Source organism: Sinocyclocheilus rhinocerous, unplaced genomic scaffold (genome assembly GCF_001515625.1).
Source record: "Sinocyclocheilus rhinocerous isolate Xijiao unplaced genomic scaffold, SAMN03320098_v1.1 scaffold1605, whole genome shotgun sequence".
Classification (NCBI taxonomy): domain Eukaryota; kingdom Metazoa; phylum Chordata; class Actinopteri; order Cypriniformes; family Cyprinidae; genus Sinocyclocheilus; species Sinocyclocheilus rhinocerous.
The window spans coordinates 723,101-738,717 of NW_015627373.1; the positions used below are offsets into that span (position 1 = coordinate 723,101).

The 15,617-nt window shown below is 36.9% G+C and overlaps 1 protein-coding gene and 2 pseudogenes across 1 annotated transcript in view; 2 read left to right on the forward strand and 1 right to left on the reverse strand.

Moving 5' to 3' along the window:
• LOC107727676 (cytoplasmic polyadenylation element-binding protein 1-like) overlaps positions 1–1,405 on the forward strand; it is a 12,500-nt pseudogene extending 11,095 nt beyond the window's left edge.
• Positions 1,406–1,791: 386 nt separating this feature from the next.
• LOC107727721 (synaptic vesicle glycoprotein 2B-like) lies at positions 1,792–7,147 on the reverse strand (annotated as a pseudogene).
• A 255-nt stretch (positions 7,148–7,402) lies between these two features.
• Positions 7,403–15,617, forward strand: part of LOC107727607 (sorting nexin-1-like) — a 15,082-nt gene continuing 6,867 nt past the window's right edge. Inside the window, exons 1-4 of the mRNA XM_016537530.1 lie at positions 7,403–7,584; positions 9,435–10,086; positions 13,761–13,897; positions 14,291–14,357. Of these exons, the coding sequence (XP_016393016.1) occupies positions 7,483–7,584; positions 9,435–10,086; positions 13,761–13,897; positions 14,291–14,357 (958 nt within the window). The 5' untranslated portion in view covers positions 7,403–7,482. The remainder of the gene's footprint in view (positions 7,585–9,434; positions 10,087–13,760; positions 13,898–14,290; positions 14,358–15,617) is intronic.

The window sequence follows — 15,617 nt, forward strand, 5'->3', positions numbered from 1 at the left end:
TGTATATATTAAGAAACATTTTATGTTTATATATTAAATATATGTATATATAATATAAAGAATATAAATGTATATACATGTAAATATTTTCAAAATATATACTGTATGTGGGTGTATTTATATATACTTAATAAATATACACTGTACACATAAATATATTATGTAAACAAAAACTTTTATTTTGGATGCGATTAATCGCGATTAATTATTTGACAGCACTAATTAAAATGCAATCACTGTTAATAAAATGCATTATTTTTTCAGTTAGTGCAATTCAACATGCTTTTTTGTTTCAAAGACATTTGTCATTATTTATCTTCCATACAAACCAAACTCTTGTCATATTGCTCTGACATGTATATTTTTCAACTCTCCAGGCATGTTTTAAATATTACTGTCGGTCATGCTGGCATTGGCGGCACTCTCTGGACGTGTTGAGCAGCCATCAGCCTCTCATGCGCAACCAGAAGGGCCTGAACCACAAATAACCCCCCCCAGCCAGCGTGGGGAAGAGTCCGGACTGAGTTCACTGTTTTGAGGAAAGAAGTCACTGCGTTGTATTGCACTGCTCTCGTTCTTGTTCATTAAGGCTCTATGCACACTAAAGGGTTCATTGGCAGTGACCCGTTTGCACAGTTAACCAGACAGCCATCGCCATGGAGATCTGATTTCAAGAGTTGTGTTTTAGATTTCGCATGCACAGATTATTAGTTTATCTCGCAGGTTGTGACCCTCTGATGCAGGCAAATGCCAGTCGGTGCCTTCGGCTTCTCTTTTGTTACCAGTGTTTAAAGACCATTATTTTGGTTCATTTCATAAATTTTTAAGGTGGTTTTACCTGCTTTTCTACTGCTGGTTTAGGTCATAGCATATGAACCTGATTTTTAAGTTTGCCTGCCTCAAGCCTCTTTGCCTGTAAGGCCTTTTTATTTAGCCTTTTTAACACTCTATTAAATGGTTGATGAGCATCTTGGCTTGTGAAATGCTCCAGGAAGTGACAAGCTTAGCAACCACCCCGCCGTCAATCATCCATCAGATCGGACACACGTTAGCAACTCCGGATGGTTCTCTGACCTCTGTGCTGTATATAGTTTTTATCAAACCGTAGCACTTTTTTAAAATTAACTTAGCACTACGTTTGCCAGTGGTTTTAAAATGGTTTGTTTGAGCAGATAGAGGTGAAATCCTGGCGTTGAGTTTGGTGTTTTGTGTTAAACCCTCCTAACCTGCGTTAGCCGCTCTGGTTTCTCGCTGAAGCTGTGCCAAAGAGTATAATCTCTTCCTCGTTGCCTTTTGCAGCCGCTTTTTAGAATTTCAAAGTCTCTACCTCATTGCTCTGCAAGTATTGCCATGGTTATTTACAAATGTTCCGATTGGACAAAATAAAGTTGTTGAAGCACTGAAACATTGGATGCTCGGTTTATTTCTAAGCTCAATAATGAAAGTGTTAGAAAAAAAATCTCTCAAAAGAGAAATATGCAAATACAAATGTAAAGTTAATTGAATATACTCTGATTTCATTTATAAACTATTATAATTCATCAATATCATCAAAATAAAATCAAAAATCAGATACCACTCAACATTGGTATAAACAATAACAGTGTAACTTATTTTATGTATAATATATATTTATATAATACATATTTATTTTTTATATTATAAAATTAACTGATAATATAAAATTAACTAATGTAAAATATAACACAACTTATATAAAATAAACTAATATAAAATCAAACACCGACCAAATTTTTTTTTGTTTGTTTAAAAACAAGAAATTATATAGTTTATGACTTTTTATTATACAAATAATTCAAATGACAGATTATTCAGTTTATTAAATATTTGAGATTTAATTTTAAGCTATCATTAAGAATTATTCTCAGCATTTTACCATATTAAAATCCAACTTCACAAAATATTTACCCCACAATCAGAACAGAAAACATGGCAAAAAAGCGTGCAGACTCTGTGGGCCGACTTCTCGAAGTGAACTTGTGCAACATTAAGGCAAAACTGCAAAGTGTCAAAGCTCTTTGGTTTAGTGTTTGGTCCCAAAAATCACAGGATTGACGGGTGATGTCAACTGAGTGTGTGTGTGTATCACGTTAGTTCAGTCTGTTTAGTTTGAGGCAGTCGTAGAGCCGCAAGTCCTCCTGCCAGCAGGAGCGCAGACACCATCAGCAGAGGTACGGCACAGTTAGAGTCCACCAGCTGCCCAAACACTACATTTCCCATGATGGCCGCCACACGACCCACTCCAGTGAAAACCCCCAGAGCAGACGAGCTACAGAAGAGAAACTGCAATTAATACATTCATTCTTTAAATCCTCAGAATTCTTCTGCTCACCAAAGCTGCATTTATTTGACCAAAAATATGATAAAAGTGTGAAAAATTATTACAATTGAAAATAACTGTGAATATATTTTAAAATGTAATTTACACAGCGCAGATCATGTGACACTGAAGACTGGAGTAATGATGCTTAAAAAATTCAGCTTTGCATCACAGGAATAAATTACATTTTAAAATACATTCACACAGAAAACAGTTATTTTAAATTGTAATAATATTTAACAGTACTATTGTTTTTACTGTATTTTTGATCAAGCAGAAGAGACTTCTTTGTGAAACATTACATATTCTTAAATATTCTAAACCACTCTGTTATGATTGGCTGAACTCTTTACATGTGAAATCAGTAGCAATATAACATTACCAATGAATGTAAGGGTTTACCGTAGTTGTGTGGGATAAAGCTCAGTTCCCACCACGTCCAGAGCGTTCCAGGAGACGACAGAAACTCAGCTGAACACGCAGGACACGATCAGACTCTGAGTTTTAGTCTTCACCATGTAGATGACAAACACACTCAGGCTGGACACCAGCAAACTGACGGCTACCGGACAGAGAAAAAACATCCGCAGCATTATAGCGCTTTATTATTTCGTTGCTTTTAATATTTGAATGTAGTAATAAAGTATTTTGAGCTGCAATTCAAACATTGGAAACTACTAACAAAGCAGGATTTTCCCGCCAATTCTGTCCATGAGAAGGATCGTGAAGATGTTTCCCGGCAAGTTTGAAGCCGCTGTTACGAAACCCTCCATGTACACTAGAAAACACACATGCAAACGACACAAAGCCATTATAAATACTGCTTGAATATCATGACAACAAACTAAAATACACTTCCTAATAGTATAACTAACATATTTCATATTTTTTGTGATGAGAAAAATAATGATTAGTCTCATTTGGTCTGGTTTTGTAACATTAACCTGCAGTTTGGACTGGATAGCTGCTTTCATTTTCTGAGCTTTGGACTCGAGACATGTTGGCACATGGAGACCCTCCATCCTCAGCTCTCTTAAAAAGCTCCGGAAACCACATCCATAACCCATAACACCTGCACAGAGAGGATTACAACACTGAATCATACTTGCTCATAATCTGCAGCATTTTAAATGACCTTAACTAGTTATAACAGATTCAAATCTTAAAGGTACAGTAGCAAAAACAGCTTGTGTGGTGTTTAGCCAATCAGAGCAGAGCTCATTTACATATTAAAGTGTAGCAAAAAATGTGGAAAACTAAATTACAACTGACTTGGGTGTAAAAACCTTGACTAAGATTATTAGTGGACTTTAGAGAAAACAATACACCTTAAATTGACAGAATATTTTGTCTTTATCAGTTGTATAATTTAAGTACCCAAATGAAATGCAGAAAAATAGAATCAGCAGAACGACACTTCTGGAAGCCAGCGGTCCAACAAACAGCTGTTTCATGGGATCCAGAGCCTGTAGAAGAACCAGCAAGGCCATGAAGAGCTCAGTAACGCTTCACGTTAGCATTAATAGAAAGCAGATAAACAAAATCTCAATAATGTGTCAAGAGTGCTGTGAACCTGTTTGAGTTGGTGGCTGAGCCGCTGACATCTTGAGCCGCTAGTGGCTCTGTTTTTTACTTCATCATCTTTGGATCTTATCATAAGACTTGCTCCCTGTTGAGAGAAACTCTGTTTTATCAGCTGACAGACCATAATAATAGTTTCCTTTATGAATAAGTGGACAGGTTGGCCTAGAATTGAGGCGGTACATACAGGAAATGGTTTTGTGGCGCATCTGTTGTTCAGTTTGAACATCTTCTGGAACACCGACAAAGCCTCTGTCTCACGTCCTGCCTGTGGAAGAGAAACACATAGTGCCACCAACTCTAACAAACATGCGGCCTGTAACAGAACTAAGTTCTACTAAATTCTAGAGCTGGAAATTGTTCCGGTTCATATGAAGTTGTAGAATTCACAACCTATTCATTGAACTTTTATAGCAGTCTAAAGTAAAAGGTAAAGTATCAGTCGGAACGCACCTCCATGAGGAACTTGGGGCTCTCTGGCATGAACAGTCTGAAAATAAGTGCTGATGACAGACTGGGGACGGAGCAGAGGACCACAAAAAGACGCCAACTCTGAAAATCCAACCAACCCCAATGAGCAATCAAATATGTTCTGGGAATCACCAACCACGCCACACCTGGACAAAACACTAAAGATTTATCTGTGAATGTTTTGTGCAGATGACAATGAATGAGTACAGCCTATTTATTAGCTTATTATTTAGAGCCTTTTTCTAAATAGTGGCATATAATTTATACATTTTTATATATCTTTTTGTTTTTAATGTATTCATTCTCTTAATGTATTAATACAAATTTTGCTTAAGCACTTATTTATTTTATTTAATGGTTATTTTATATATTGTTTATATTTTTATCAATTGTACATTTATGGTTATTATTTTGTCTTGTGCATTTTTTTATTTTTTATGTTTATATATCTTTTATATTTTTTATTCATACATACATTATTCTTGTCTTTAAGCATTTTTATGTTATACATCTTAATTTATTAATGTATGCATATTTGGTTATTTACTTTTGTCTTATGCATTTTTTTAATTTTATGTTTATATATCTTATATTTTTTATTCATACATACATTATTCTTGTCTTTAAGCATTTTTATTTTATACATCTTTATTTATTAATGTATGCATATTTGGTTATTTACTTTTGTCTTATGCATTTTTTTATTTTATGTTTATATATTTTTTATTCATACTGTATATACATTATTGGCTATGTATTGTTGTCTTTAATTTAATTATTGTTTATATATGAGCAAATCTCTAGATGTTTTGATTGTATTATTTACTGCTCATGTTTCAATATTAAAACGGGGAAAAATTATTAGTACAACCTTCTAGGCAGTATTTTAGAGACACTCCTCTCTCAGCTCAGAGGATGATGGTTTTACCTGCTGCTCAAATATTTCCAGCCATCCAGAAGGTGGCTAGAGCGCTGATCATAGTCCCCCTCCTCAAACGCGGCTGAAACTCAGAAAAATACGAGAAGATGACAGGAATGGAGCCGCCGACCCTGAGAGTGAGACACAGATGCATTCATGTGATTCTAGTCAAATGAGTCGCGATTCTGTCTGTATAATTTCTATCGAAACCTCCAGAATGTCTCTGTGTATGTAAAAACTCTTTTGGCATGTGGTTACCCGACTCCACCAAAGAACCGCAGGAGCAAAAAGAGCCAGAAACTCGGGGCCAAACTGGCCACCGCCCCAAATGTGCCATTCACTGCCAGAGAGAGGACCAGAACGCTCCGCCTTCCTCTGCGATCAGCCAGATACCCCCAAACATAACCACCCACCATCATCCCTGTCGAAGGAAACAGCCGTTTGACACCGTATATCTTACTGAGCAGCAGGATAGTCAAATCACATGGTTATGTCAGCAGTTTTAATCACTGGGTTGGTTATGTATTTCTTGTAAAAAGCATGACTCTGCAGTTTTCAGACACGTGATAAGGCAACCAAATAGGGAACAAACTGCATTTTTGACCTGATTTGATGAGAAGTTAATGTATGATGGTCCTTGTTTGACATGCAGTTTAAGATCGTTTTCTCAACATGAATGAATCACAAATGCCTAATTTTCTGTTTTTAAAATGCAACATGATCAGATATTTGGGTAGAAAATCAAATAAAAAAGAAAGCAGCACAGATAATAACCAAGGAATATGCTGGCAGTGAGGAGCCCCATGTCGGCCCGAGGTCAGCAGGAGGTCACAGCGTGCCGTGGGCAGGAGGAACAACACACAAAGGATCTCCACAGCATTGCTGGCGTTGGCCCAGCCGCAGACGGCCAACAGCAGCCAGTGGAAGAGCCCAAACCCTGCAGACAGACAGAAACATGAGGATCGCTGACCATTGCATCTGGACACATATGAAACTAAATGCTGGACAAATTATTTAGGTAAAATAAATATGATTTAACCTGCTTTCTCAACAGCCTCCTCATATGAAAGTTTCTTTCTGCTGGACGCCTGGTCATCTAATGGAAACAATCGCTGACCATTGCATCTGGACACACATATGAAACTAAATGCTGGACAAATTATTTAGGTAAAATAAATATGATTTAACCTGCTTTCTCAACAGCCTCCTCATATGAAAGTTTCTTTCTGCTGGACGCCTGGTCATCTAATGGAAACATTATATATCATTAAAATGATTATAAACATTATTTTTTAGCTGGTGAAGTGTTCTAATAATTTTGGCCACCACTACATATATATATATATATATAAGTTATTTTTGGATCTATAGCAAAGTTATGTTATTACCACCATAGATGCATAGATGTACCACGGTAACGTACTACTACAGTATTTTTTGTGTACAAATTTCGTGCATAACATGTTCTGAGTACAATGTAATATTCAATCCGATTTAATACTCTATATACCTGGTGAAAAAAACTTATATATTAGCAATTTACTCATCTACAACACTTCATCAGAATATCAATAACTTAAATATTATAAACATTTCAAACCGAAAGAGATCGAGTATAACGTTTTAACGTTACATGATGAATAATAATGCATTTACCGTCTTCGTCGATATGAGTGGACGAAAGCAGGGGTTCTGTGTCTTCATGAGCCCTTCGAGGCATAATAATATTTCAAATGAAACTATGAGTATAAACTGCATGATCGCCGATCAAATGATTCAATTCACTCCTGTACTTCCGTAAACAGACGCTTCGGTGGGCGTGGTTTGTGTCAACGTCACACCAAGGCCCGTCCCTCTCACGCGCACTTCCTCGAATTTTCTCCGTGTAAAAAATATAGATCTCCATAACGACTGAACTCAAGCGTGTTTTATTAAAAACAATTATCAGTGTATAAATAAAATGTTCTTTTGCAATACTTTGGGAGTGGTCTTGTGGGCGTGACATAACAGAGAAAACCCCGCCCCTCTTGACCACCAGGCGTCGCTGTTTCTCACGTTCTCTCTCTCTCTCCGTTTCAGTTCAATGTCGCTCTGTCATTTTTCTCTCTCGCGCTCTCCGCTTGTAAAATAAAGTTTTTTCCTGTGTGTGTGTGTGTGTGTGGAGCTGAAGATGGCGGCCAGCTCGGAGCGCAGTCCTCCGCCTTTCCCGGACTCAGAGGAGCCCGAGCTGCTGGAGGACAGCGACGAGGGCGCGGATGCGTTCACGGGAACGGTGAGTAACGGAATTAAACGCGTTTATAAAGCTAAAGCTGTATACCTCATACAGACAGAAAGAGAAGAAGACCGATCGCTTTCACTTCTCTGACACCCTCAGACCTGCCTGTTCTTCTTCAGCCGTAGATCTTCATCTCTGCTGGTTTATACGGAGTTTTCTGTAATAATATTTGCGTAATGATTTAATAAAGATACGTTTTTTCATCATCTCCTCAGATTTGGTCCTTCCGCAGGGTTAAATAGATCTGAGTTTAGGCCTGCATGTGACATACTTAAGTTCTTGAAGGACTCTTGTAGTTGAGTAAATAATATCAGAAGGAATGTGACCCAGTTTTCCAAACTGACTGAAGTCACACTGTTAGAGAGAGAGTGTGTATGTGTGTAAAATAAGCATGTTATGTCTAATAAAGGAAGTGTGACAGTACTTGAACTTGTTTATGCAAAACCACCCAACAGACTGTAGTTAAGATATTTTTTATACGTGTAACTTATATGCATATATGCATGCATGCAGAGCAAAACTAAAATAACTAAAATATGAGTACTGGGAAGGCAGCTCTGTCTCTAATGAATGAGCTGGTGTCCAGCAGTCAATATTTACTTAGTGTAATAATTCCAGTCTTTTCAGGTCAAAGTACTGACGAAGGCACTAAACCCTGGCTTAATCCAGGCGCATTGCCACTTTAAGGATTTTTAGAAGACGCTTTGGATGAAAGCGACTGCAAAATGACTACTTGCTATCTCATTAGTGGTTTAAAATATATCAATATAATTGATTTCCAAAAGGATGATTTTCATTACTGAACAAACATCACATTGTGATGTTTGTTCAGTAATGAAAATCATCCTTTTGGAAATCAATTATATTGATATATTTTAAACCACCAATTGTACAAATGCGCAAATACATAAAATAACAAACACTAAAATGTTAAATATTTTACAAATTAAATAATGTATAATTACTGTTACAGTAATAAAAATTTGTGTGGAAAATGTTCTTAATTTTTAATGCAAGCGTAGTGCTAAAGTAGGTTTATTTATTTATTAATTCAGCCAGTTGTACAAATTCAGAAATGCATAAAAATAACAAATACTAACATGATAAATATTTTACAATTTAAATCATATGTAATTCTGTTACAGTAATGAGAATTTGGTTGTAAAATGGGCTTAATTTTCAATGCAAAAAACAACTAAAATAATCTTTTTTATTTATTTAATTATTTTAAATAACCAATTGTACAAATGCACAAATACATAAAAATAACAAATACTAACATTCTAAATATTTACAAATTAAATACTATGTAGTTACTGTTATAATATTGAGAATTTGGTTGGGAAAATGTGCCTAATTTTCAATGCAAAGCAACATGAAATAACAAATATCTGTAATAACCTGATAAATATTTTACCATTTAAATATGTGTAATTACTGTCGCAATAGTGAAATAGCATAAAAAAAAACATTAAATTGTTTATTTGTTTATTTTAAATAACCAGTTGTAGAGACACACAAATACATAAAATAACAAATACTAACTTGATAAATATATAATTACTGTTACAATAATAAGAATTTGGGTGGAACATATGCTTACTTTTCAATGCAAAATAAAATAATAAAAAATAAAAATAGATTCCTTTATCTATTTATTGGTGAACTTTAACCAGGCATATTATGTGAGATTCAGCCTAAAAATGTTTAATGTATTTAATTAAATTCCATGCCAGATGGAAAAGTATTGCACAGGCTGTTGAACACAATCTAATCTTGTTTCAGCTCAATATATTTATAGTAATTTTACAACATTAGCTCTATAATCATTTCTGTGCTGTTCCTAGTCAATCTCAGAGATGGATTCTCCGTCACCGGACTCAACCAGACCTCCTAAAGACATCTTCAACGAGCCACTAGAAGACATCTTCAGCGATCCTCTTAGCAACATTAACTCTGAACCCCAGAAGAAAGTAGACACCAAGATCCCTTCACCTAGTAGCGATGAGGTCGTCGACCTGTTCAGCGACCCGCTGGACGATGATAGCGAAGTAATTAGTTCACCTGAGGTCCAAAACCCCATGCCAGATCTCTTAAACGAGCCTGTACAAGCGCCAAAGTCCGATGTCCTCGGTGAACCACCTGTGCACAAAAATGCCGCCCGACAGCAGTATATTTTCGAAGACCCTCCAAAGGGCAGCAGCAAAAGCTCTTCAGTCAAGAAAGCAGCGAGCGCAGAGCTGTTCGGTGATGAGGATGAGGAGGATCTGTTTAAGGAGCTGCCAAAAGTTGTGACGAAGAAGCCTCAGCCTTTAGGACCACCTGTCGATGTTTTCACAGAGGTGAAATCAGACGTGAAGGTCAAGCCACAGGTTAAAGACGACCCCACGGATCTGTTCACAGAGGAAGCCTTGACGGCACCTGCCCCGAAACCCTCCGCCAGCAGCAGCAGCTCCAGGACCAACGGGGTTCACTCTGAGGAGCACGATCTCTTCTCAGGTACGACACATTTCACCTGTGACACCAGATCATAACTGTGGCACTTCTGAAACCTAATAAACTGCCTACATAGTCAGCAGTTTTTGGGTATCGTAGGTATGTGAGACTGTTCGAATTAGTGTTAATTTTGTCATCTATTTTCAATTTTAGTCTTAGTCGCGTGTTAAATGTCCATGTTAGTTTTGATCATATTTAGTCAACCTTATCCTATTTAGTTTTAGTCAAGGTTTAGTCGACTATGGCCCGGTTTCACAGACAGGGCTTAGACTAAGCCAGGATTAAGTCTTAGTTCAATTAGGGAATTTAAGTAGCTTTTATAAATGTGATTTATAAAAAAAACATTACTGGTGTGCATCTTGAGACAAAACAATAATACTGACAAATTTTAAGATATGTCAGTGCAACTGGCTTTCAGTTAAAACAGCTCAAACATGCATTTTAGTCCAGGACTAGCTTAAGCCTTGTCTGTGAAACCGGGGGTAAAAGTCTCAACATTTCAGTCTAGTTTTAGTAAATGAAAACTTAAAGTTTTAGTAATAAGATTATTATTAATTAACCGTACAGCAGTGTTAATTTTGGCAGCCATTTTTAGTTTAGTCTTAGTCTTACTCAAATGTACATTTTAGTTATCATATTTTATCAACCTTGTCCTGTTTTTGTTTAGTCAAGTTTAGGCCACGAAATGTAGGCTATGAGCATTTTAGTCAGATTTTAGTCAATGAAATCTTACTCACATTTTCGTCATGCTGTATAATGGTTAAACTGATAAAAAAATATATATTATTTGCATAAAATAAGCAAAACACCAGGCAGAAAATGTATCCTTGTAACAGCGAAGCTATGTTTCGGGGATTTGAACTCTTGATATCTGGCAACCGCACTCATGAAAGCTCGCGTTGTAGAGGCGTGTAGAGCAGTCTGCAATAACATTTTGTCTCCTTTTTTTGATGAAAATAAAGAGGTTTTTGGAAAAGTTAAAAATTTTTTGAATACATTTTAGTCTTGTCTATTTTAGTCAATGAAATTGCATGTTGATATAGTCATAGTTATCGTTTAATGACCTTATTGTCGTCCACTTCTTCGTCTTGTCTTAGTCATGGGAAAAAAGCTCATCAACGAACATTTTTCATCATCCAATTTCTCGAAAAATGAAAATTATCCCATGATTTACTCACCCTCAAGCCATCCTAGGTGTACATGACTTTCTTCTTTCGGACGAATATCTAGATTGCTAGTGGGAGTTAGAGATTTTGGTCTATAAAGTTGCAAATATGGGTATTTTCTTACACAAACGCAGTAATTCGCTTCAGAAGACCTTTATTCACCCCCCGGAGCCGTGTGGAGCACTTTTTGTGATGGATGGATGGATGCACTTTTTTGGTCTTCAAAATCTCGACCCCCATTCACTGCCATTATAAAGCTTGGAAGAGCCAGGACATTTTTTTATATAACTGCGACTGTATTCATCTGAATGAAGAAAGTCATATACACCTAGGTTGGCTTGAAGGTGAGTAAATCATGGGGGGTTAATATTCATTTTTGGATGAACTATCCCTTGAACCATCCAGAACATAGACATAGCATTTTTGAGCATCATATGTACCGTTACTTTCAGATGTTTAAAGGGATAGTTCACCCAAAAATGAAAATTGTCATAATTTACTCACCTTCATGTCATTCCAAACCTGAAATACTTTCGTTCAACACAAATGAAGATATTTTGAATGGGGCTTCCATTAGTTTTATAATCTCTTAGTGGATAGTTGTGTAGACTGTGAATGGAGGGACAGAAATCTCTCAGATTTCATTAACAATATCTTCATTTGTGTTGCCTACCTAGACAGTATTTTTTTGTGCATTTTTAAGCAAGTTCAGTTTGTTTAAAAATATAGCTACCTTCCTAGACAACATTTATTTTGTTTCACAACCTAGTGAGCTGCCTACCTAGACAACATTTTTGAGCATCGTAGACATGTTCAAATGTTTAATTGGAGTCTCAGAACCTTAAGAGCATTTTAGGTATTTTTAAGCAAGTTCAAATTTTTTTTAAAAACTTAACTACCTTCCCACATGACGTTTTTGGGCCTCATATGTGCGCTTGAATGTTTTGCATTTAAAAGTTCGATTTGTGTTTCGAAACCTTGTGAGCTGCTTACCTAAACAGCATTTTTGGCCATCATAGGCATAAACCTATTTACGCTCCTTTCCAAGACATTTGAACATCATATATACATTTAAATGTTTGATTTAAGTTCCCAGACAACATTTAGGCTTTCACAGGGGAATTTAGTCAAGGGAATTCAGGGAATTCAAAACAAACATTTGGACCAGTGTTTTGTTGTTAAAGGGATAGTTCACCCAAAAATGAAAATTCTGTCATTAATTACTCACCCTCATGTGGTTCCAAACCCGTAAGACCTTCGTTCATCTTCAGTACACAAATTAAGATATTTTTGATGCATTCCAAGAGCTCTCTGACCCTCCCATAGACAGCAAGGATATTACCACAATCAAGGCTCAGAAACGTAGCAAGGACATCGTTAAAATAATCCATGTGACATCAGTGGTTCAATCGTAATTTTACGACGCTACTAGAATACTTTTTGTGTGCAAAGAAAACAAAAATAACGACTTTATTCATAATAAATGAATTATGGCGCCATTTTGGAGAGTATCACACATCACAACATATGCAACGTATGTATGCGGATACGCTGTTTATGTTCAGATCAAAGCGTAAACAACATAAACAGCATATCCTCGTACATACGTTGCATATGTTGTGATGTGATACTCTCCAAAATGGCGCTAGGGTGACGTGGAGGAGACGAATTGTTGAATAAAGTCGTTATTTTTGTTTTCTTTGTGCACAAAAAGTATTCTCGTAGCTTCGTAAAGTTACGGTTGAACCCCTGATGTCACATGGATTATTTTAACGATGTCCTTGTTACATTTCTGTGCATTGATCGTGTTAAGACCCTTGCTGTCTATGGGAGGGACAGAGAGCTCTCAGAACTCATCAAAAATATCTTAATTTGTTTTCCGAAGATGAACGAAGGTCTGACAGGTTTGGAACGACATGAGGGTGAGTAATTAATGACCGAATTTAAATTTTTGGGTGAACTATCCCTTTAACTAATAGTTTTTGTTGATTGAAATAAAGCTGAAAAAGGTTGAAGTAATAAAATTAAAACTGAAATAAAAATAAAGCTACATAGAAATATTGTGAATATTTCTAATGAAAATGACAAAAGCTCATAACAAAATTACTAAAACTTAAACTTAAATTAAACTGAAAACTATTCAAAATATTAATAAATGCTATCATAATATATTAGTAAAACTAAAATAACACACTGAATTGATGTGCTGTAGGGTTTTCAGGCTTAGTGTTTTTTCCACAACGAAACCTTTTCCTGCTGTTGACTCTTTTTACTGGAACATGTATTGTACGAACAGGAATGCATGCACATCACTTTTGAGCGATGGATGATGAATTCACTTTCTCAGTGTTGACTCAGGAAGAGGAAAAGGAATTCCTCAGTGACCTTTACCCTCTCACCTTGCGTTATGTTGCTGATGGAATGTGTTTTGCATGTGTGTGTGTGTGTTTGTTTTCTATGCTGTGCTAAAATCTAAATTCTAAATGCACTTTCTGTCACTGTTTTTCTCAGAAGCTACAGTGGAGTTGTCTCTGGACAGTCCTCGTAATGACCGCAAGAAGAAAGACGCTGTGAAACCGTCAGTATCGGCTCCTGTGGCCCCTGTAGCCAGCAGCTCCAGCAAAGCTCCGTCCAAAACCCTGGAGGAGGTAAAACACTCCCTGAACTTATAAAGAGCATGGGATTCGGCTGTTTAAAAAACAAAATACTGAAACAGAATGATGTTTGATTCCTTTAATGACCAAGTTCACATGCAATGACTCTCTTGAGCTGATTCTTTTTAATGAATCAGTCGAAAATGAATCAGTCTTAAACTCATGCATTATTTATTTATGTTTGATCTAAAATTCACTTACACACCAAATTTATTTAAATATACTAAAAGAATCAAATGGAATCCGAATCAAAACCAGATTTGTTAAATTTCTTGCGATTCCCATCTCTAGAGTTCTGATCAAACCTTCACGCAGATCTCAGAAGCAGTTCTCGCTCGGTTTCACTCTTCCTTTCTCTTTTTCTCTGTTTCCTTTTTTCACATAAAGCTGGAGGAAGAGGAAAGTGAGGACACGTTTGATCTGAACATTTCTGTCACGAATCCAGAGAAAGTCGGTAAGATCGTCCTCCGCTGCGAAAATGCGGGTTTAACATTCTAATGTCTCTTTTTTTTTGTTTTGTTTTTTGATTAATACTATGCTCATAAAACATTCGTTTAAAATAGCGTTTGAACCCAGTAGTGGGCTGCGTTAAACAGAAAACTGATTATCTTCTGAGGTGAAATTGTTCTAATTAAGGATCTGAGTCACTGATACGGCTGTCTGGAGCTTCCTCTTTTTGCCCTGTGCCAGCTATTTTTCATTTCCTGTCCTTCTCCTTTTTTTTTTAAAGGTGTGGTGTTACTGCAATGTCTAAAATCAGCACTAAATGTTAAAAGGAAGATGTGTAGTATTTCAGTTTGCTCACCTACTGATTGTTTGGCTATTTATGGCATTATGGTTTTATAGACAGCTATAGAGAAGATGTGATGAGTTTTGGTTGTTTGTTATTCAGCAGACACTGATTATTATCTAGTTACAATTGCAGAAATACATTTGCTTTGGGGAGGATCTTAGGGCATAACTGTTTATCATAGACAAAAGGATTTTAATGTACTATGCATTTTAAAGCAAAACTCTCTCCCTAATCCAACTAATATGCTTATGCATATGCTTAATAATTAGCCAATTATAACACAGGTCATTTAAATATGTAAATCTTGAGTGGTTCAACTCAACTCATCTTTTTTTTTTTTTTTTTTCAATTTGTTGGTTTATGTAGGGCCCTATGCAACATGTTTTATTATATATATATATATATATATTGTCACGGGAGGAGCACACGACAGACACAGTGGGTGTGGCGTCAGGCCTCGGAGAGGCTTTTATTAACAAAATAATATAACAACAAAGTGTCCAGGGAAAAGGGGAAACTAGTGTCCAAAATAAACAGGGGATCTGGTGTCCTCGTCGTGCTGCGGGCTTCCTGCAGGGAAGGGCAGTGATCAGGAAGGAAGGGTCCAGGTAAGGGGCGGAGTCCGGCGGCCGCACGCGCTCCCCTCTCCAGTCCGGGATGACGGACGACCATGTAACGCGGGCGGTTATCGTCCGGACCGCGGGTCCGGTAGCTCACAACTCTGGCGGAACGGGAGCACCCTTCCTGGACCCACGAGGACACCAGCGTGCATGCACGGGGAAGAGACCGGTCTCCCGAGGAGAGGCGCGCTCGGCATTTAAACAGCGGCGGTGATGAGGCTCCATTCGGTTCACGTGTGCCCCATCACACGCCGCCAGCCCTAGCTATTTCAGCGCCCCTCCTCTCTCACGCACCCACTCC